The 23,354-nt window shown below is 42.7% G+C and overlaps 1 protein-coding gene across 2 annotated transcripts; it reads left to right on the forward strand.

The window, feature by feature from the left end:
* Nucleotides 1–33: 33 nt before the first annotated feature.
* Nucleotides 34–23,063, forward strand: LOC115203216 (kinesin-like protein KIF18A). Of its 2 annotated transcripts, none has more exons than XM_029767677.1 (18): nucleotides 34–183; nucleotides 576–911; nucleotides 1,153–1,310; nucleotides 1,485–1,589; nucleotides 1,712–1,822; nucleotides 1,945–2,142; nucleotides 4,567–4,746; nucleotides 4,983–5,057; nucleotides 5,167–5,276; nucleotides 6,122–6,284; nucleotides 6,440–6,604; nucleotides 10,251–10,372; nucleotides 11,184–11,452; nucleotides 15,391–15,450; nucleotides 20,958–21,363; nucleotides 21,779–21,868; nucleotides 21,986–22,083; nucleotides 22,648–23,063. In XM_029767677.1, the coding sequence occupies exons 2-18, from the start codon at nucleotides 599–601 to the stop codon at nucleotides 22,782–22,784; spliced, it is 2,760 nt and encodes a 919-aa protein (XP_029623537.1). In that variant the 5' UTR covers nucleotides 34–183; nucleotides 576–598; the 3' UTR covers nucleotides 22,785–23,063. The 2 variants fall into 2 exon arrangements, with proteins under 2 accessions (XP_029623537.1, XP_029623538.1); XM_029767678.1 differs by having other exon boundaries at nucleotides 4,570–4,746.
* Nucleotides 23,064–23,354: the final 291 nt, after the last annotated feature.

Raw genomic sequence — 23,354 nt, forward strand, 5'->3', positions numbered from 1 at the left:
TCAAATGACTGCAACACCAAGCTCATCGACGTCACTCAAGGTGCATAGCCAATCAGCTGTTGCGAAGGAAGAGGGGGCTTGTTTTTGAAAAGACGCGCTGGTCTTGGGAGAAACAGTAGCGGTGGCTGTAACGTTACTTGCTAGCAAGCCGCAATTGCAAATGTGAAACAATTATAGTCAAAGGTAAGCTGTGGGTGTATTATACTTCGCTCCAGAGCAAAAGTAATGTTTATGATGTATTTTACAACTCGCGGCACTTGCTGTTTTCGCTCGGAGGTGAGCTTATATAGCTCTTTGTTGACTGCTAATGTTAGCTAGCCACAACAAGGCACTACGGGCGACGAATACACGAGACATTCAAGTCGCCCTGTTCATTATGTAACAACATATTTGTATATGTTCACTGCTTAAAATGTAATGTTGTCGAATGCAAGTAGCTAGCTATGTAATTACATCTGGCCACGCCCAATTCCACAAAGCCTAGTCTCTGCGCCACTCCATTGGAGTATATCAGATACATCATTCATCTTGGAGTTTTGTCAGCTAAAGCATCTTCCTTGTGATCTCTCAACTAGATCAATACACAATAAGAAGAGTCATGGACGTGTGCAGCCATGTCAAAGTGGTTGTTCGTGTGCGGCCAACTAACGACAATGAGAAGAAGTGCGAGAACTTCAGGAATGTGGTCCAAGTTGTGGACAACCACATGCTAATATTTGACCCTAAGGAACAGCAAATTACATCTTTCGGGGGACCAAGAGTTCGAAACAGAGATGTCAACAAGAGAGCCAATAAGGACCTGAAATTTGTCTTTGATAATGTTTTTGGGGAGGATTCTTCTCAGGTGGATATCTTTGAGAACACCACTAAAAGGATACTTGATGGAGTGTTGAATGGCTTTAACTGTACAGGTAATAAAATAGGCCTAAACCTACTAATCTTTACACGACTACACCTTCTGATTAGTAGGCCCATGGCCCATTTTAGACATGGTAATTAGTATGCTACAGTAGCCTACATCTTTGTACCACATTTAGCAGTTAAATTCCAATACATTTGGTGTCACATTTAAACCTACCAAAATCGGATTTATTTTAATTTGAAGTGGAAGTTTTGATAATGTTTAATTACTAATCCTCTGAAATGTTGCAGTCTTTGCTTATGGCGCAACAGGAGCAGGCAAGACACACACCATGTTGGGCTCAAGCAATGACCCGGGTGTGATGTATCGCACCATGACGGAGCTCTTCAAACGTATGGATCAAGTCAAGGAAGAGAAAATATTTGATGTAGCATTTTCTTATCTCGAGGTGACTCTTTGGTTTTGTCTGTCAGATTTTTCAATTAATACATTTGCACAGAAATCAAGGAAAAATCTTCCTCCATCATACCTGGGAATTAAAGAAACACATTTTATTAATGAACAATCAGAATTTAAATTGTCAATAGAAATCAGTCAAGTTTTTGTCATAACTGGTTTGCAGGTCTATAATGAGCAGATCCGGGACCTCTTAGCTAATGTGGGCCCTCTTGCAGTGAGGGAGGACCCCTCGAAAGGAGTGGTTATCCAAGGCCTTACTCTGCACCAGGTTAGTGATCAACAGGTCGTTTGTTGTGTCTGTCAGGTGTGTTGTACTTTTTTTTATCTCTTTTTGCTGGATGTGTTCTGATTTTTATTTGTTTAAAAGTATTCATGTGACCTCTTTTGTAGCCTAAGTCTGCTGAGCACATCCTTGAAGCTTTGGATTATGGCAATCGGAATAGAACGCAGCACCCCACTGACATGAATGCCACCTCGTCACGGTCCCATGCTGTATTTCAGGTAGGCTATTTCAATGGAGTGGCGTCATCTACCTTTCCTCCTTTACCAGACGGCAAGCAGGTTTACCCACTGCAGTCACTGAACAGGTGAAGATTAAATTGTTGGTGTTCTTGTCCCACTAGATTTACTTGAAGCAACAGGACAGGACGGCCAGCCTTAATCCAAATGTCCGTGTGGCCAAAATGAGCCTGATTGACCTCGCTGGCTCCGAGCGAGCAAGTGCCACTAATGCAAAGGGAGCACGTCAACGGGAAGGCGCTAACATCAACCGTTCACTCCTTGCCCTGGGAAATGTCATCAACGCTTTGGCTGACCCTAAGGTATGTGTAAAGCATCTTGATTCATGTTTCTGATTGAATAGGACCTTAAATTATTCAAAGGAAATGTTTCTGCTCACAGAATTCAATATAATTCAAAATGCTGGTTGATCTTTTGACAATAACACCCACAGGCATTTCTGTGTGACTCATAAACAATGTTGAGCAGGCCTCGGTGCTGCTACCTCACCACTGAGAATACACAAACTTATGTCTAGATTTAACACTAAGACGGGTGTGTCAAACTAATTTTGCCCTGGGGGCCGCATTCGGTCTTCAAAGTCCAGAGGGATGCACTGAAACTTATATTTCCTTGCCATCAAAATTTGCTAAAGATAGTCCTCTATCTATCATTTGGAATTTTCAATGCTCCCGGACTGTCTGGCTTTCATTTTTGGGATTATAAGCGAGCTGGACACAGTCAAGAAACTGTATGAATGTAGGATCATTATAATTTCTACACAGTTTCCATTTGGAAACCCTCACACACACACTTTTATCCAAAGCAACTTAGTCATGTGTGCATACATTTTATTTATGGGTGGTCCCGGTAATTGAACCCACTACCCTGGTGTTACAACTGATTTCATATGTTTATCTCACCAGTGAATGGTGTTAGGGTTATCCCTTGCTGTCGTTCATTTTCTCTGTGCCAGTTGATTTCTGTGGTCACACTGCATTTTTTAAGGTAATTTTTTTTCTTTTTGTGGATATTTAGGTTGGTCTAGTCTAATTTATTCTGCCTTCATTTTGTCTCTATTTTGTTTAATTGATTGCAATTTTGCATCCTACTGGCAGCAATACTCCCCTGCTCAGTCGTTGCCAGAAAAAAAGTGAGCAGCTCCCTGTGACTCAAGGAGCCTTGCTTGGTCTGTTAGCAAGCCAAGTATTTGGGTAATATTTCATTGCAGTTGCATATATTAACCTGTCACTGAGTCTTCTTGGTTTACCACTGACCCTGGGGATTCCACAAGCAGGCCACTTGCATTTAGGAAATGCTGCACAAACATGCCACCGCTGTACCGAAATGTATTTTTTTATTTTGTTTATTTTTATGGCACCGTTGTTCGCTATAGGGAATGATACCTTGATGTCCCAGCTAGGACTGGTCCCATGGCTATGAATTGCAGTTGCACATTTAGCCTTTGTGGTTTTCTCCATTGGCCCATTTCCTCTCTCTCAGGCTGTTTCTCTGTACATTGTAAATCCTGCTCTGGCGAAAGACTCGCTCTGCTTAATTGGGACAACCTCCTTTTAGCTGCAAACTTTGAGCTCCCATAGGATCAGCTGGAAATATAAGGGTTTCCTGATTCCAGATGTAGGTTTCGGCCAGGGAGAACAGCTGGGCAGCCCCCAGCCCATTGCAGATCACTTTTCCTCTGCAAGTTCCTGGTAATTCCTGCCATTTGAATCTCCATGCGACTGTGACTCACCTGAACAGATGTAATGTACTCAAGACGCATCTGTGCCATTAGTGAAGCCAGGCTGAATTCAGACATAGCACATTCACACCAGCAGAAGATATTGTGCTTGGGCGTTTTCAAATTCTATAGAAATTAACCTGTTTATGGAAACAAATAGTTACTGTCTGCCAAAAAGAATGTGTATATACAAAACATTAAGAATACCGTCCTAATATTGAGTCCCCCCCCTCCCTTGCCCTCAGAACAGCCTCAATTTGTCAGGGCATGGACTCTACAAGGTGTTGAAAGCGTTCCACAGGGATGCTGGCCCATGTTGACTCCAATGCTTCCCACAGTTGCTGGATGTTCTTTGTGTGGTGGACCATTCTTGATACACACTGGAAACTGTTGAGCATGTAAAACCCAGCCGTGTTGCAGTTCTTGACACAAACTGGTGTGCCTGGCACCTACTACCATACCTCGTTCAAAGGCACCTAAATATTTTGCCTTGCCCATTCACCCTTTGAATGGTACACATACACAATCCATCTCTCAATTGTCTCAAAGCTTAAAAATAATGATTTAACCTGTCTCCTCACCTTCATCTACTCTGATTTTGAAGTGGATTTAACAAGTGATATCAATAAGGGATCATAGCTTTCACCTGGATTCACCTGGTCAGTCTGTCATGGAAAGAGCAGGTGTTCTTAATGTTTTGTACATTCAGTGTATTTGACTTCTAAAACGCCCCCCCCCCCCTATACAGCGTAATTTGTGTGTTGTCCCATTGTCACTGGGCATTTACTGTATGCCTTGAGTCCCAAGGGGTCATAGGACTGTGGTAAATTCCATTTTAACGCAAGCAAGTTGGAATGAATTGATATAAATAAAAAAGCATTAATGTCCAGTGAGGTTTTTCAGACCTTTCCCCACCTCAAACCTGAATGTGTAGGCCTAACCTTTTCCTGTTTTGCACTTTTACTCTTTTCTCAGGCTAATGTTGCTTTTGCTTTATTTATTTTAGCAGAGTAAGAAAGCCCACATACCATACAGGGACAGCAAGCTAACACGACTCCTTAAAGATTCTCTTGGCGGGAACTGCAGGACGGTCATGATCGCCAACATTAGCCCCTCCTCCAAATCTTATGACGACACCCACAACACACTGAAATACGCCAACAGGGCCAAAGAGATCAAATCATCGGTCAGTAAACTACTCACCCATCCCAACAATGTTATAGGATTTACTTAGGCCTCTGGCTGTGCTCTCCTTAGTGTACCTTCATTTGTAATAAACTCTGTTTTTAAAAGCCAAACATAAGTTCAGAGGTGGTTTTGACAGTGAAACTTGTACTACATGGCATTTCTTACAATATTTCTGTTTGTAATGCCTCTCTTTCTCCCTCCATACATTTTTACATGCATCTACTTGTCCTTTAGCTCAAGAGGAATGTTGTCAGCTTGGACAGTCACATCGGCCAGTATGCAGTGATATGTGAGAGTCAGCGAGAAGAGGTAATATAAGACCAAGCACCCATCTCTACTACACAGACTGGAGGCCTTTATGGCCAGAAAAGGTGTGGACATACATTTCACAATTTATCAATGGTTTATGCCATTTCAGATCGTTCAATTGAAGAAGAAGTTGAAAGAATATGAGGAGAGGAAGATGGGCCCTCTTGTTCCTGGAGGCTCTAATACCATCTCCAGTCAGAACCAAACAGAGATTCACAAGTAAGCACTTATTTCTTGTGCCAATGTGCATGCAACAACCAAAAGGCAAAACTTGTATTTATATACTAATACAAGTTCTGTTATGCATAATATGCACCACACTTGAGTGTTGTCCTTTAAACTTGTACACTTTAATTGAAATCCATAGATAATTTATAATGTTGAGGGAAAAGTACAAAGCCCAAGGACCTGGTGGGTGGAGAGTTTGCTCTGCATTTTTGATAGGGGCAGCTGTGAGCCACGTAAAAAATTTAAATAAAACTACACAATATATCGATATTAGCTAAAAAATGTCCTTCCTTCAGTCCCCTCTAAGGGCTGCAGTGGCATCTGTTTAAAAAGGGAGAGAGGGGAAGGGTGGGGGGGTGGAAAGCTGAATGAGTCTCATTCCCACGCATTTCATTCACCGGCATCAGAATTCACAACGTGAGGCTCTGAAGAGAGGCAGCATGCTTCTCACACAATAAAAAATTCATCAGTCTGGCAAGGCCACGGCGGCTCCTACGTCACAGGGGTTACATTGGAGATTGCAGTCACATCTCAGCGGCTGCTCTCCACTGTCTGTTTATTTATTTACCTGCATACCCCTCTTCCTTTACCAGAATGAGACATTGTTGCAAGGCCTCTGCCTTATTGGGTAAAAGCTGCTGGGGGTGATCCAGGGCAGCTGCCTGATTTGAACACTGTTCAACCTGTTGAGTCGAACAATAACATGACATAGCATTTTTACTTGAGGAAGGGCAAACACTGAAATGTTTTTTTATTTTTTATAAACATTTGCCCTCCATTATTAAGCAAAAACTCCATTTAATGATAACTGGCTGGTTGCTCCTTTTTCTGGACAGGGTGTCAGAGTCCCTACAGAGCATTTTCTCCAGTCGTTCTCAGATCAGGAGGGAGCACCTTGTTCTGGAGCGGCAGCTGAAGGAGAACGAGTTACGTCAGCGCCACAGCGAGGAGTGCAACCAGCAGGCCCAGCTCTTCGGTGCCAAAGACAAGACTGAGAAGGTCTGTTAAAGGCCCTGCTTATCACCATGTCGTTTTAGCCAGAAAATGGTCCCAGAACGAGCTTGTCTTTTATGATGTACCAGTGATAGATGGATGTTTAAAGTGCATACACTCCTTTGTCATATCCCAATCTGATAGGCTCTGTTGTTGAATAGGCCACCTGCAAGCACGAGCGCAAGCTGGCTTCCCTGCTCACACAGCAGCAGCACATCCGCAAGAGGCTGGAGGAGGCTGAGCTGCGCTTCCTTGAGAACAACGGCTGGCTGCACCGTGTGGAGAATGACATGAAGCTACTGGGACAGGACTCCCAGCCACCAGTGGTGAGGCAACTGCTGGAGGGGTCAGGATATATGGTAGCTCTTGACCCAGGGGTGGTGTTAGTGGTGTGCTATATGGCTTATTTTGTTCATCTACTCGTAGGTGGAGATGTAGAGGAAGATAGTCCCTCCAGGATTCCGGGATCGTATTTTTTTTATTTTTTTTGCTAAATCAACAATTCCCTGCATATTATGTGAGGGCTTGCAAATTTGACCAATCACTGCACTATTTCTGCATAAAACAGTAAAAACATTGCAATATTATCACAAAGCTGACCCATTACCACAGTACAAAAAGAGGGCTCGCAGTTCAAATCAAGTTATTTGTCACATGTGCCGAATACAACAGGTGTAGTCCTTACTGTGAAGTGCTTACTTACAAGCCCTTAACCAACAATGTGGTTCAAGAAAGAGTTCTTGAATAAAGTAACACAATAAAATAACAATAACTAGGCTATATACAAGGGGTACCGGTACCAAGTCAATGTGCAGGGGCTAAGGTTAGTCCAGGTAATTTGTCCATGTAGGTAGGGGTAAAGTGACTATGCATACAGTAGATAATAGACAGCGAGTAACAGCATTGTAAAAACAAAAGGATGGGGGCAGGGGGCAGTCAATGTAAATAGTCCAGGTGGCCATTTGATTAAATGTTGAGCAGTCTTATTACTTGGGGGTAGAAGCTGTTAAGGAGCCTTTTGGACCAAGACTTGGTGCTCCGGTACTGCTTGCTGTGCGATAGCAGAGAGAACAGTCTATGACTTGGGTGACTGGAGTCTTTGACAATTTTTGGGGGGCCTTCCTCTGACACCGCCTAATATATGGGTCCTGGATGGCAGGAAGCTTGGCCCCAGTGATCTACTGGGCCATGCGCACTACCCTCTGTAGCGCCTTTGGTCAGATGCCATGCAGCTCTCGATGGTGCAGCTGTAGAACTTTTTGAGGATCTGGGGACCCATGCCAACTCTTTCAGTCTCCTGAGGGGGAAAAGGCATTGTTGTGCCCGCTTCATGACTTTCTTGGTGTGTTTGGACCATGATAGTTTGTTGGGTATGTGGACACCAAGGAACTTGAAACTCTTGACTAGATACACTATAGCCCCGTCGATGTGAATGGGGGCCTGTTCGCCCCTCCTTTTCCTGTAGTCCACGATCAGCTACTTTGTCTTGCTCACGTTGAGGGAGAGGTGATTGTCCTGGCACCACACTGCCATGTCTCTGACCTCCCTATAGACTGGCCATCGTTGTCGTGATCTACCACTGTTGTGTCGTCGGAAAACATAATGATGGTGTTGGAGTCATGCACCCCTAAGGACTAAGCACGCACCCCTAAGGGGCCCCCGTGTTGAGGATCAGCTTGGCAGATGTGTTGTTGCCTACCCTTACCACCTGGGGGTGGCCCATCAGGAAGTCCAGGATCCGGTTGCAGAGGGAGGTGTTGAGTCCCAGGGTCTTTTGGGTGAATTTTGGCCCGTTCCTCATGATAAAGCTGGTGTAACTGAGTCAGGTTTTTAGGCCTCCTTGCTTGCACACGCATTTTCAGTTCTGCCCAGAAATGTTCTATAGGATTGAGATCAGGGCTTTGTGATGGCCACTCCAATACCTTGACATTGTTGTCCTTAAGCCATTTTGCCACAACTTTGGAAGTATGCTTGAGGTCATTGTCCATTTGGAAGATCCATTTGCGACCAAGCTTTAACTTCCTGACTGATGTCTTGAGATGTTGCTTCAATATATCCACATAATTTTCTGCCCCATGATGCCATCTATTTTGTGAAGTGCACCAGTCCCTCCTGCAGCAACGCACCCCCACAACATGATGCTGCCACCCCCGTGCTTCACGGTTGGGATGGTGTTCTTCGGCTTGCAAGCCTCACCTTTTTCCTCCAAACATAACGATGGTCATTATGGCCAAACGGTTCTATTTCGTTTTCATCAGACCAGAGGACATTTCTCCAAAAAGAACGATCTTTGTCCCCATGTGCAGTTGCAAATCGTAGTCTGGCTTTTTTATGGCAGTTTTGGAGCAGTGCTCCAAGCTGAGCGGCCTTTCAGGTTATGTCGATATAGAACTGGTTTTACTGTGGATATAGATACTTTTGTACCTGTTTCCTCCAGCATCTTCACAAGGTCTTTTGCTGTTGTTCCGGGATTGATTTGCACTTTTCGCACCAAAGTACATTCATCTCTAGGAGACAGAACGCGTCTCCTTCCTGAGTGGTATGATTGCTGCGTGGTCCCGTGGTGTTTATACTTGCGTACTATTGTTTGTGCAGATGAACGTGGTACCTTCAGGCATTTGGAAATTGCTCCCAAGGATGAACTAGACTTGTGGAGGTCTACAATGAGGTCTTGGTTGATTTTCTTTTTGATTTCCCCATGATATCAAGCAAAGAGGCACTGAGTTTGAAGGTAGGCCTTGAATACAGGTACACCTCCAATAGGCTAATTGACATCATTTGAGTCAATCAGAAGCTTCTAAAGCCATGACATAATTTTCTGGAATTTTCCAAGCTGTTTAAAGGCACAGTCAACTTAGTGTATGCAAACGTTTGACCCACTGGAATTGTGATACAGTGAATTATAAGTGAAATATTCTGTCTGTAAACAATTGTTGGAAAAATTACTTGTCATGCACAAAGTAGATGTCCTTACGACTTTCCAAAACTATAGTTTGTTAACAATAAATTTGTGGAGTGGTTGAAAAACGAGTTTTAATGACTCCAACCTAAGTGTATGTAAACTTCTGACTTCAACTGTAGGTGTTCCTTTTGAGTCAGCAAGAATTTCAATTTTAGACAATCATTGCACATTTACAGCATAATATGGTTCAATAAAGCCACACATCAACACACATTTTTTTTCCTCATCAGTGCATTGTTGGCCGCAAATATCACAGAAAATCCTCAAAATCCAGGAGGGATTGTGAAGATTTATTGACAATGCTTCTTAATTGTAAGCTACCTAAACTAAGCCTTCTTTTTGGTTGCTGACTCGCTGGATAAGATCCATATAATAAACGAATTGCTAATTATACATAGAAATGGTTATAGTTAAGGTGAACTATCCCTTTTAAATATGTAATTTTTCATCTCCCAGAGAGAATTATAGAAAGGATGGGAACTCATCACAGGAAGTGATGCTACTTTTATTTTTGCATTTTTACTTTGTTTGTTTTTGCAAATATATCCCAACTTGTTGTGACAGTTTGTTTTCTTCCATCTTTTCTCCAGGTAATTAGAACTGTTTATTTTATTGCTCTTGTTCACTGGTGGATGACTGAGGTGAATGGATCAATGATCTTTACGCATCCCTCACACAGCCAGTTACCTAAAACCATGTAGATTTATTTTTCTCTTTCTCATCCCTCTTCTAGGAAGTGGCACAGAACAATGATTCATCCGCTTGTCAAATGTTCTCTGCTGTCGTTTCGTATACTCTTTTACGTCAGAGTTGGATGACAGCTTTTTTTTTTTTTTTTACCCAGAAGACAGGTTCTCAGAGATGAAGCATGGCACAAAATAAACCCCTCAAGACTCATTGTCTTGTGCGTCACTGATGACTCCCTGCCAGCTTGTTCTCTAGCTGTGGTCAGGGTTACTCAATATGTTCCCTCATGGTCATTTCACCAGCTCTTCCCCTTTCCCCCTCAGGTACTCCAGAAGGACCTTCGCTGCCACAGGCTCCAGCTACAGGTAGAGGACCTCAAGCAGCACATTGAGCAAATGACCCACCTCATCGGCATCCAGGACCAGGAGAATAAACAGACTAAAAAGTAGGTCATTTTTCTTTTTCAGTATTAAACACGTAATGTCACCATACCAAAATTTGGACTTCGATACCGATATTCATTGTTGTATTTGATACTCTTTACCACAGTGGAAAAATACCTCACTTACTGTGTAAAACATGTGGCCAAGCCAACGCTCCAGCTGGAAGCTACTGGGTGTGCAGGCTTTTGTTCCTGTTGAGCAGCTGATTGCTGGAGTCTGGTATGCTACAGCAGGGCTGGGACGAAAGCCTGGCATTGCGTATCAGAGTTGAATCATCCACCTGTATCCACTGAAGGCAGAGAGTGGAAATGCAGTGATATTACCATTAGATGGCCTTAAGTCTTAAAGGGGTTTGTCAGACTTTTCAGACCTGTCAAGTAGACTTAAGTCAATCTGAGCCAATACTCCACAACATCTGTTGTACAGATATTGCTACATGTTTTAGAAGGAATCTTCAGGCCTCAATCCTACATGAATGGGCAAATATGGTCAGGTAGATACAGACACATTAAGATGGGGATGATATGAAATAATATTTATGAAAAATAGTGAGTCATGTGACTCACACTGTACTATGTATGAATTGCTGTGTGCCATCCATACCTGTGTCATACATTACCTCCAGAGAATGTACAGTGTCGTTATCGCTTACTTATATGAATTAGTGAATAGAGAGTATTCGTCTTGTGAATTATACTATACTAGGTGTTGCATACATGTGCAACAAAATTCACTTTGGCAACTTTACACTATAAATTGTGATACTGACTCAACAGAACATCTTTTAAGCCTGAGTTTCATGCTTCTGTTCAGAATGGTGCACATGCTGCTGCCTGCCTACAGCAGACAGTACTGGACGCTGAGGGGGTTGGGCCTGGTCACAGCTGCCGACGAGACTGAGAACCAGGACCTGGAGCACCTGGTCCTCAGGGAGAGGGGTGTGGTGTGGGCCGATCAGGAGAAGGCAGGGGAGCAGAAGGACGAGGAGACCCAGGCTGAGGGTTCCAGGCTTAGGCCAGAGCTCGCACCCATCCTGTCATTTTCACACCTCATCTGTCCCCATCAAAACAGTCCCTGCAGTAGTAAGTCATGACTTCACACCTTATGTTGTCTTAAAAGACGCAGACAACGATGACATGTAATTTCCCCATGAGGGGTATACTACAAGGCTATTGATTTTCTGCTTCATTAAGAAAGCTAAAGTTCAGTATGTGTTTTTGGTTGTTGATTTTAATTAGACCATGCCCATTCTTTCTAAAAAAAAATCTAAATATATTTTGACAAGTTAGCTGGCCATTGATCTTGTTTTGTAGTATAACCCCCTGGTTGACTGTTTAATCATCTGTTGTAGAGCTTTATTTTCAGGCCACCAGTGGCCATACAGCAATATCTGATGGCCCTGGGCTATTGGGCTCTATTTACTGTTGATCATGGGAGCCTACACACACTGGAGCCACCATTCTCCAGGTCCTATCACACCCTGTATAACCCAGCACCAGTGCGCCATCAGGCCTCCTTTCATGACATTCAGCCCCTAGGAGACAATGGAGCGTGAACCAAAGCTGGCCAGCAATACTTAATTACTATGTTGCTGTCCATCAAATGTCAGCAGGTGCACCCTGCACCTGTCCCCCTGCACCCGTCACATGCTTGTTTCCCTGTGTCTTTTATTTAGTATTTTTGGCCCTGTCCACTTGTGCTTGTAGTTGAGTGATATCCTGTAATTTAACCCTCCTTTCAGAAGCCATGAGCACAAATGTATGATACCAGATCTCAATAGGTCCCGTCTGTTTGTTCCATTCCCTCCGTTTTCACCTTGCAATGACTATCCTGAAGACTACTGTTATTATTTATTTAAAGCTACATTTAGTTAAAGGCCCAGTTGATTTCCTACATTTTATATATACACTGCTCAAAAAAATAAAGGGAACACTTAAACAACACAATGTAACTCCAAGTCAATCACACTTCTGTGAAATCAAACTGTCCACTTAGGAAGCAACACTGATTGACAATAAATTCCACATGCTGTTGTGCAAATGGAATAGACAACAGGTGGAAATTATAGGCAATTAGCAAGACACCCCCAATAAAGGAGTGGTTCTGCAGGTGGGGACCACAGACCACTTCTCAGTTCCCATGCTTCCTGGCTGATGTTTTGGTCACTTTTGAATGCTGGCGGTGCTTTCACTCTAGTGGTAGCATGAGACGGAGTCTACAACCCACACAAGTGGCTCAGGTAGTGCAGCTCATCCAGGATGGCACATCAATGCGAGCTGTGGCAAGAAGGTTTGCTGTGTCTGTCAGCGTAGTGTCCAGAGCATAGAGGCGCTACCAGGAGACAGGCCAGTACATCCGGAGACGTGGAGGAGGCCGTAGGAGGGCAACAACCCAGCAGCAGGACCGCTACCTCCGCCTTTGTGCAAGGAGGAGCAGGAGAAGCACTGCCAGAGCCCTGCAAAATGACCTCCAGCAGGCCACAAATGTGCATGTGTCTGCTCAAACGGTCAGAAACAGACTCCATGAGGGTGGTATGAGGGCCCGACGTCCACAGGTGGGGGTTGTGCTTACAGCCCAACACCGTGCAGGACGTTTGGCATTTGCCAGAGAACACCAAGATTGGCAAATTTGCCACTGGCGCCCTGTGCTCTTCACAGATGAAAGCAGGTTCACACTGAGCACGTGACAGAGTCCGGAGACGCCGTGGCAAACGTTCTGCTGCCTGCAACATCCTCCAGCATGACCGGTTTGGCGGTGGGTCAGTCATGGTGTGGGGTGGCATTTCTTTGGGGGGCCGCACAGCCCTCCATGTGCTCGCCAGAGGTAGCCTGACTGCCATTAGGTACCGAGATGAGATCCTCAGACCCCTTGTGAGAACATATGCTGGTGCGGTTGGCCCTTGGTTCCTCCTAATGCAAGACAATGCTAGACCTCATGTGGCTGAAGTGTGTCAGCAGTTCCTGCAAGAGGAAGGCATTGATGCTATGGACTGGCCCGCCCGTTCCCCAGACCTGAATCCAATTGAGCACATCTGGGACATCATGTCTCGCTCCATCCACCAACGCCACGTTGCACCACAGACTGTCCAGGAGTTGGCGGATGCTTTAGTCCAGGTCTGGGAGGAGATCCCTCAGGAGACCATCCGCCACCTCATCAGGAGCATGCCCAGGCTTTGTAGGGAGGTCATACAGGCACGTGGAGGCCACACACACTACTGAGCCTCATTTTGACTTGTTTTAAGGACATTACATCAAAGTTAGATCAGCCTGTAGTGTGGTTTTCCACTTTAATTTTGAGTGTGACTCCAAATCTAGACCTCCATGGGTTGATAAATTGGATTTCCATTGATTATTTTTGTGTGATTTTGTTGTCAGCACATTCAACTATGTAAAGAAAAAGTATTTAATAAGATTATTTCATTCAGATCTAGGATGTGTTGTTTAAGTGTTCCCTTTATTTTTTTGAGCAGTATATATTTACACTCTATGAAATTATAAAAATTATGAGGATGCCCATTTTAGTTTAAGAAAAGACCGCCTAAAATGTCTGCCTGTTTTGGTGGGATGGTATTTTGGCCTGCCTGGTGACATCACCAAGTGGTAAATTAGTTAATAAGAAAGAGTTCCAAACCTCTCTGCCAATAACAGCTAGTTTTCCCTTCCCCATTCAGGCCACTCCCAGACAGTCCTAGAAAACGTCTTGCTTGAGAAATTGCGCTTTGCTAAGAATCAATATTTGTTTCTTTTTGACCATTTTTAATTGAAAACAATCACAGTAAGGAACTTAGTAGTTACCCAGAAATTATTTCATATTTTGATTAAAAATGGCTGCATTGAACCTTTAACCCCTTACACTTGTGGGAATTGGATAGGGATAGAGCTAAATTTAAATGTTTCTTACAGAAAAAATATGGAAATGCATAACCATGGTATAAATTAGAAGGGAACAGTTTGGAGATTATGGGGAAATTATTAGACTAAAGGTGAGGCCAACTGTTCAGCTGACACAAGACTGAATCCAAACATTACACTGTTGATTTTATGTGCATTTTTAAATTGACAGTAATTGTCGCTGTTAAAAGAAATATAAAAAAAAATACAAATGCAATCTGGGTCAGGTGGGTGAAATTTGAGCGCTTGTTCTATTGCCAACATGACTAGCAAAATGATAAAATAGGATCTTTGTGAAAGCCTAACACTAAGAAATTCAGCGAAACAGATTGTAATTTTGGTGTGCACGGAATGGATTCATGAGTAAATCCAAATGCATGGTTCGCGGCAAATTTTCTTCACAATACAACAAACAGGCTCATTCTGTTCAGGACAACCCAGGGTATAACGCCATGTTATCTTGTAACTGTACATCAAACATAGTAATCATAAACGTTGACAATGTATATGACATGAGTTTTATGATATGGAAATGTGAAGTGCATGTTGGGACTCATGGGTTTTAGGCTTGCTTGGATGACATCAAAGCAGTATTTATTATAATCCTTAGCGTCTCATCTTTCAAAATACATAGAGTAATTGTAATTTACAGCATTTCCCTCACTCAGACAAAACATTTTCTAAAGTTGCCCAATTAGCGGGAGGGATTGGGGCAACTTGTCGTGTGCGGTGCTCAAGTTCAGAACGGCTGTCAGTCAAAACCCATACAGAGCTGTGAAGTGCAGAGCCTGAGTTCTGACGTCATGTATAGCATGTTACTGTATTGTTCCAATTTAAGAGCTTATCATTGTCCAAAGCTGCCATTTTCAACCCATATACGGATACAAGTGTAAAGGGCTACCCATTCTTTAACCAGGCAAGTGTACAATAGCAGACTTTGCTACACAGCTCATGATGACTATTCACATTTACCACAGCCAAATGCTGAGGCACGATTGTGTCTGTTCTATTGATAACTGTGCAGGCTGAGCTGTGATGCTAGTCATGCTGTGTGTTTTGTTGATAACTGGGGGGGTGGCATGGTATTCATGAAGGAGGCTGTGTTGTTGAACATACTGTTTGTCACTCAGGTGCTGAGAAACATAAGAGGAGAGTCTCGCTGCGCCTTCAACCCAATCCATCATCGAAAGGTAAACCTGTCTTTACTCTCCCTCAGGCCTGCTAACCTGGTCATTTATCTAACAGCTTGCCACATGGAATCCTTCATAGTGACAGTCAGAGGGGATCAAATATGTCCATCAAAGTCATCACTCCTGTGGTAAAAGCTCTGTTTCAGCTGTTAATTGTTCATCAGCAATTTCAGTTGTGATAAAACTGGTTTCAGGATTCACTAGTATAAACTTGGGATGTTAACAGAGAAGGCTTGTTTCAGAAGACCACAAGGACTGAAATGGTTAAAATAATGAACTGGCAATATTAAACATCCCCACTGTAGTGCTCAAACTGAAGTGAGAAATTAGTAATATTGATCTGTGGATTACGTGTTTTTTGTTTTATTCCCACTGATCACTGGTGTTTAGTGTAACAACTTAGTTTCCCTTCTGCCATCCTCGAGATGATGGGATATCAATTGGCACTTCAACTGATTCTTAAACGAGGAAAAATAAAATAGGCAAACTGTTACAGAAACTACAAAAAGTATTCTGACATGAAATAGAATTTGATTTCCAGTTGTTTGATTTCCAGCACTGCGGACTTTCTGGTCTGGAACTAAAGATATTTTGTGAAAATGAAATGACACTCGAGACCCCTTTAGAGAAAGAAAAGGACTGGGAAAACCTTTAGGGAAGTACAATAAGGAAGTATGTGAAATATGGCCGTCCAAATTGTCTGTAATGATATTTTCTGCTGAACAGATGGTCTGCGTTTGATTGAAACACATTGTGGGAAACGTCGGCTACGTTTTTAAAGAAAACAACACCGGACGACCACAGCGCAACAGGAAATGGCTTTAAAAACACTTTTTACTAGGGCTGGCACAATTACTGTTTAACCGTCATGAAAATAAAATAACCCTCATAACAATTTTAACTATTTTTTTTTTGTGGAACGGCTGACTGAAGACGGGACGGCCGGGCATTTGTGCGGTTGAGTCTGTTTCTACAGTAACATGGACTGTTAACAATGTGATAACTTTGCTCCTTGCTGAAACAAGCAAGGTGTTGTAGCAAACAGGCAGCAGCACATGCAGTCAGGAGCAGAGCAGAGGAGAAAATGTGTGTATTTTATTTTGCTATTCGAGCTGTAATAACGGTGATCGCGGTCATTTGGCTGACCAATAACCGTCATCCAAAATTCCATCACCGTCACAGCCTTATTTTTTGCATGTCTTATCTACTTCAGAATGGCTTTTTGTGATTGTGCATTACATGAATGTCCTTAAGGGTTTATCATAGTCCAAAACCAGTACACATTCGCACTGCCGTGTTCTAGAATATTGGACCGTTGGCTTTCATACTTTTCTCATTCTGAGTGCACCTCAAGCAGTTTCTCCAACTGTCAACACTTTCAAGTGAGTAGAGGACGCGTACCGGAGACGCGTTGGTTGGGAATTGTAGGGAGGTGTGTGTTCGGGCTTTGTGTCCCCTGCAGATGGTGGTCTCAGAGCCAGATAGCTATGTCACAATGGGACACTGGACTATCGCTTCTGTGTCTGTGGACTATGATTTAGATATGAAATAAGATCTTGTCCAAGTCATGTTACCTGTTTAGTGTGAAATCCTTGATTTATTCTGTTTGTGCAACTAGCATCAGCGCTTGATAATGATTGAGTATGGCGATCCTCCCTCTTCCAACCTTTTCATTACCGCACCATCTCTAAGTGGATGCGAGGGCAGGTCACCACACATGACCCTCTCAATAGGGTCCTGCTCCCCGCCAGTCCAATGCCTTGTACCCATCACCTTATCTCCCTTCAGCACAGGATGGCCCACACAATTTCAATCACTCTTCTCTCTCTCTCTCTCCAACCTTGTTCTGTGCCAGTCTTACTTTTTCCTGCTCGATCACACTCTCCCTCCTTGCCGCCCTCCCCCTTTCCTCCATATCTTGTACTCAGTCAAGCCAGCATCCAGCCCTCCCAACCCAGGCTGCTCAAACCTCATTCATGAAAATGCAAATTCACTGCAGGGAAAAGAAGGTAGGCAAGGCAAGCGTAAACACCCCTGCCCCGTCAGCGATAACAGCAGCAGCACTATAAAGAGGGAGGCAGCAGCCAAGCGACCCTAATACGGCGCTGTCTCCACCAGAAATAGCACCTCATGCATGTATTAATCCTACAAGCCAAAAATATGTGATTGAAAGAACTTGGCTGCCATTTATTGCCGGGCCAGATCTCCATCAGAAACGGTACCATTTATCACTGTCCCCTCATCCTGCCTTGCTATCTGAGCTGTGACTCAAATTTCCTAAATATTGCTTTCTGCTCTTCGTATGAATAAATAGGTCCATTAATCTTCCATATTCCCCCCTCCCTTTTATGATACGCAAGTATGTTGTTAAAAAATGTGAGCATTGTCACTTAAAAGCTTCTACATTAAACAATTTAGTTAGTAGTTCTATTTTGTCTGTGCGGGGGTCGGTAGGCAAATTGATATGTCAAATCCACCACCACACAGTTCACATTTCTGGGAGTTGCCTCCTCCTCAGTAAAATGTAGTAGGTAGAAAGCGGCGTCACAGGGCTGTGGTCAGCAGCATGTAAATGATGCAGCCGCAGTGTCTCACTGCAACAAGTGAGTCTGCCTCCTCGTGCTCTGATGCAACGTGCTCTCCACTTTACTTTTACACACCAGCCATTAACCTCGAACAACCCTGCTTACGTATGTTCTTTAGGTGACATAATCATCAATCTCAGCCAGGTTTTATCATACTATCATAGTCTATACTATGCTTGTATCATAGTCTATACTATGCTTGTAAAACATAATTATTCATGTTAATACGTTTAAGCTCTTATTACAGAATGAAATCCCAAAGTTCTATTCATAACATTTAGGCCGGTTAATGGAAGACACGTTTTCTATTAAAACGACTTTGGTGTATATTAAAAATGTATTGTGTAGCCTATATCAATTATTCCCATTTAATCAGTTGTATGTAAAGTTAGTTGTATCTAAGTTAGTCTTGATCAAATGACCAATAATTAACAGTATGTAGTGTGTATGACTCATCCTCACTGATGACTAATATGGTGATCCATTCAGTGTAGCTGTATCCTTTATACGACATGTTGCTAAGCGTGTGAGTCATCCATTATGGCTAGTGATTGTGAACCACTTATACCATGAAATAACTTATCCTATGTCCACTCCTGCTTTGTCAGCCATAAGTTGTTTTCCCTCATTCCTTGCTTTGTGTTCCATAAGGATTTTATGTGGCCTTGTTATGTTTACTTGATTGGTTAAAGGTCCAATGCAGCAGATTTTATCTCAGTATCAAATCATTTCTGGGTAACAATTAAGTCAACTTACTGTGATTGATTGTATATCCATAAATGTCAAAAAGAAGCAAAAATAGCTTCTTAGCAAAGAGTAATTTCTCCAGCAAGAATTGTTCTAGGACTGTCTGGGAGTGGTCTGAGTGGGGAGGGGAAAACTAAAAACTAGCTGTGATTGGCAGAGTGGTTTGGAACACTCTCTTATTGGTCTATTAACTAGTTTACTGCCTGGCGACGTCACAGGGCAGGCCAAAACTCCATCCCACCAAAACAGGCTTACATTTTTGTATTTTCAAACAGCTGTTATTATACAGTTATTCCAACCTCATGGTGTAGAAATATACACTGAGTGTACAAAACTTAATGAACACTGACCAGACTGACTAGGTGAATCCAGGTGAAAGCTGTAGTCCCTTATTGAATCCACTTCAATCACTGTAGATGAATGGGAGGAGACCAGTTAAAGAAGGATTTATGAGGCAATTGAGACATGGCTTGTGTATCTGTGCCATTGGGGGAGAATAGGCAAGATTATAAGATGTAAGTGCCTTTGAACAGGTTATGTTAGTAGGTGCCAGGCACACCGGTTTGTGTCAAGAACTGCAACACTGCTGGGTTTTTCACGCTCAACAGTTTTCTGTGTGTATCAAGAATGGCCCACTACCCAAAGGACATCAAGCCAACTTGACACAACTGTGGGAAGCTTTGGCGTCAACATGGGCCAGCATCCCTGTGGAACGCATTCAACACCTTGTGGAGTCCGTGCCCTGACTAATTGAGGCAGTTCTGAGGGCTTTAAGTCTTGGTTTCTTTGAAACATCTAATTATATTTTTATTTTGCCTCATTCGATTTGATTCATTTTCTTCTTTCCTCTACTTCGCCATCTTCCATGTCACAGTAGCTGGGCTTGTCGGGACTGGTGAAACTCAATTTGTGGGCATGAATGTGTCCCGGCCCTTACTCCCTTACACTTCTGATTAATGTCTGCACTGTGTAAAGGTCACCAGGTTCACTTTCTTTGGCTACCTCTACACTTCTCCAACTGCCAAAAGATGAGAACCCATATTAGGCCTAGTGCAGATGTGGACTTCTCCTTTCAGTATTTTACAGAAAGGTTATTCCTTCACCTTTCAATGGTGGTGATACTGTCTTCTTTTTATACCGGTGCCACCTAAGATCTATTCAGATGTGATTTGTTTTCTTAAAATATGAGTATGGTGCTTCAACACAGATGGTAAGGCCATGCAGGGGTTAAAGTTGTCCAGGAGGGTGATTATTTGGGGTATTAAAATAAAAACACTCCAGACCACACTTGAATGTCTAAGACTAGAAAGAATGTATGTAGAAATTGTAATGGACATATCTATTTTCAAATAATTGCCCTTTTTCATGACCGCAAATAGATTTTTGACAAACATCGGTCATAAAACAAATCTGTGCAGCCCTCCGTTGAATTTCGACATCCCAATGTGGATCTCGAGGCAAAACCATTTTCCCTCCGATCTGAGATCGACTCCAGTTCCAGTCATGGGATTAAACATAACATTTAAAAATATACTTTCATCCCTGGGCCATGTATGACATTGCTATGGCAAACTACTGCCATGTTGTTAGTGAATACCCACATGCTGAAGCTGACGGCCTACTGTGATTTAGACTGGATAATGCATTCTTATCTTGCACTTGAGCTCTAACTAGTAAACCAAGTAGCAAGGCCTCACCAACCACTAACAGAAAGTGTTCTGGCTGAACAGGATGAACCCTGGACCCTGTTCAGGAAGAAGCTTATAGAACGCTCCCATATAAATGTGTGTAGAACAGACGTGACTGTCAAGTAAAATATGGAAACCTTTACGTTTTTATATCCGCAACATTCCAAAGGTCTTACCTCACTGAATACATCCCAGGTGTATACACTTCCATGTAAGTGCTTGGTGGAGGATGTTTATGATTTTTTTCAATTTCAATTCCATTTGACCTCAATTCATTAAGTGATTTGTAGAGCTAGGCCAAAATTGAAAAAATCCTCTAATTGTCAATTCGCAGTACATGGATTGGACTGTATTGAAATGGAATTGACCTTGATGAAGTGTGTTGTGTAACTTGATAGCAATTTATTTGATCATGTATAGGCCTAAATTTGTTAGGTTCTTTGTAGCTTCTTCATAAAAAAGAAATCCTCTTGATGTTGTTTTCTAGGCCCAGCGGCCCAGGTGACAGTGATGGAACCCATTCCTAAGAAACCTACCAGGAGGAAGCTGGCAGTGTCTCCACCAAACCCTGGGAGTGTTGTCTCCGCCTCAGCGCAGGTTCCCATGGTCCTCCAGGAGGTCTTAAGACAGGAGGGGATGTTTCCACTGCTCTACACTCCAGAGGCCAGCAGTACACTCAACAGGCCTTCACTCCTGCCTCTCCAGCACTCTGCAGTCAATGACCCCAACATGACATTTGACATTGAAGATGGAGACAATGAAGCAGCTCTTGCCAACGCTACCGTCGTCCTTTACCAATGTAGCCCCAATCATCAGGCTGAGACTTCGTGCCCCTTGAGTCCAAGCCAACAGCAGGCTCCCCGAGCCAATGACATGAGCAAACCCCCCAAAAGGTGGGTGTGGTATTGTCAAAGATGGTCATCATACTCTGTCACTTCAACAGTCCAGTTTAATATTAGCTGCTGAACAATGTAAAACAGTGCATACATTCATAGACTAAAACTTTCTCTGTATAATAGGTTTTTTTTACAACGATTCACATTTTTTATTTTACACATTTTGTCCCAGGTGACAGACTGGCAGAAATTGTATTCGGGTTCGAGCCCCTCCAAATACTTATTTCTAAACGTTGAGCTGCCTTGTCTCTTAAGTTTTAGGTATGAGCAAGTGGCGGTGACAAAGCTCAGAATTGTCTAATGTAACAGAGTGCTGTACTCATTCCAGTGTGTTTATATGTATTGGTCACATGTCAGACTGTTGAAATATTGAGAAGGAAAGTGACATTGCCTGACTTGTTGTTTCCCACAGACTGGAGATACCGTCTCTGTTAGACATCCGACGTGGCAAGACCTACATGGCCATGACTTCGGCTGCGCAGGGCAAACGCAAAATAAACTGGTAAGTGTGGTTGTGACGTACTCGAAATACATTTTTCTAGTGAAGCATCAGGGAAGGAAGTGTTGTGCTGCTCAGATATTAACGTATTTCATCCCTTGTTTCCATCTCCCCCTGTAGCAGCAGCAGAGAGCAGGAAATTATTTCAGCACCCAAGCGCATAAAGCAGGACTCCACAGTAGTAGCAAGCAGACCACTAAGAGTGCGGCGTTTTGCTGGTGAGTGCAACAATACCAGTATTTCTCCCCTGAAGTGACCCAGGGAAAGAGTGTAGTTTGCTTTCATTCACTATTTATAAAATATATTAAATGTGTGGCTTTTTCCCCCTCTAAAATCCCCATGTTCATTTCAATTAGTGCTTACACTCAGAGCTTATGCCTACATCTGTCAGCTGCAACACAAAGTTCAGGGCAGGGCCAGGCCAGAATGTGCTTTTTTTTTTATGTGCCTGTTATGAAGGACACAAGCTTTTAGAAAGCCAAGCTGTTTTTAATCTACAATGAAGGAGCTTGTCTGCCTGTTACGTATGGCATGCATTTTATTTTGAAGGATTTTGTTTGGCTTTTGGACAACTGCAGAATTTGGTTTCTCATCAGATTGCATACTTTTGATGTGATGCATTTTAGACAGCAATTTGTTTTATTTTTCAATTTATGTAATCTAAAATAACCAACTTTTTTTTGAATGAATGAATGGATTTTTCACACTGCAAAGGAAAAACATTTAATTTGAAGCTCTCCGTAGAGCCCCCGTCTGTATCTAAGCATTGTGTTTCTCCTTAGGGTCAGAGGAGAACGAGCCCAGAAGAGTTATGAGGAGTGTTTCTGAGGGGAATCTCCACCTCATGGATGTTCAGAGGAAAAAGTCCATATTCTATAAAACCTCCCAGAAATTCAAGAGTGTGACAAAGAGGATGTGAGACCTGCTTTTGGCCAGATGTTGCTGATGTCGTGTAGATATTGGGGAATCGTGTGTAGCTATGGAGAGAAAATAAGTCCTATGGATTTCTTGAATAGTTTTTGCGTGAATTGTGTAGGATTCTGAAATTGTTCTTTTTATTTTTATTTTTGTTTGTAGAATTAATGTTTTTACATTATTTCCTACATTAACATTTGTTGTACCAATAATTTGCTATTGTTATTTAGTAATAAAATGTCTAACTACTAATGTATGTGGCTGGTTTTTACCATGAATAATTCAACTCGTCAAGTTTTTTTTTTTCTCTCTCGACTAGTTCATTTCTGAGCTTTTCCCTGTTTACTGTACATATATTTCCTTTCGATGTGAAATTGAACGGAAGGGGTAGATTGAGTTATCAGACATGCTGTTTTACTGTCAAGTCATGTGGCCATGCATGTGAATGCTGTTGACATTGAGACTTGTGATGTTCGTTCATTCCGCTTGTAACCCATCTGTATAGGGAAACTCATTCACCTGTGGAACTTTATTTCACAGTTCAATATCAGGCTACACATAAACAGAAATGAAG

Source organism: Salmo trutta, chromosome 12, assembly GCF_901001165.1.
Source record: "Salmo trutta chromosome 12, fSalTru1.1, whole genome shotgun sequence".
NCBI classification, from domain to species: domain Eukaryota; kingdom Metazoa; phylum Chordata; class Actinopteri; order Salmoniformes; family Salmonidae; genus Salmo; species Salmo trutta.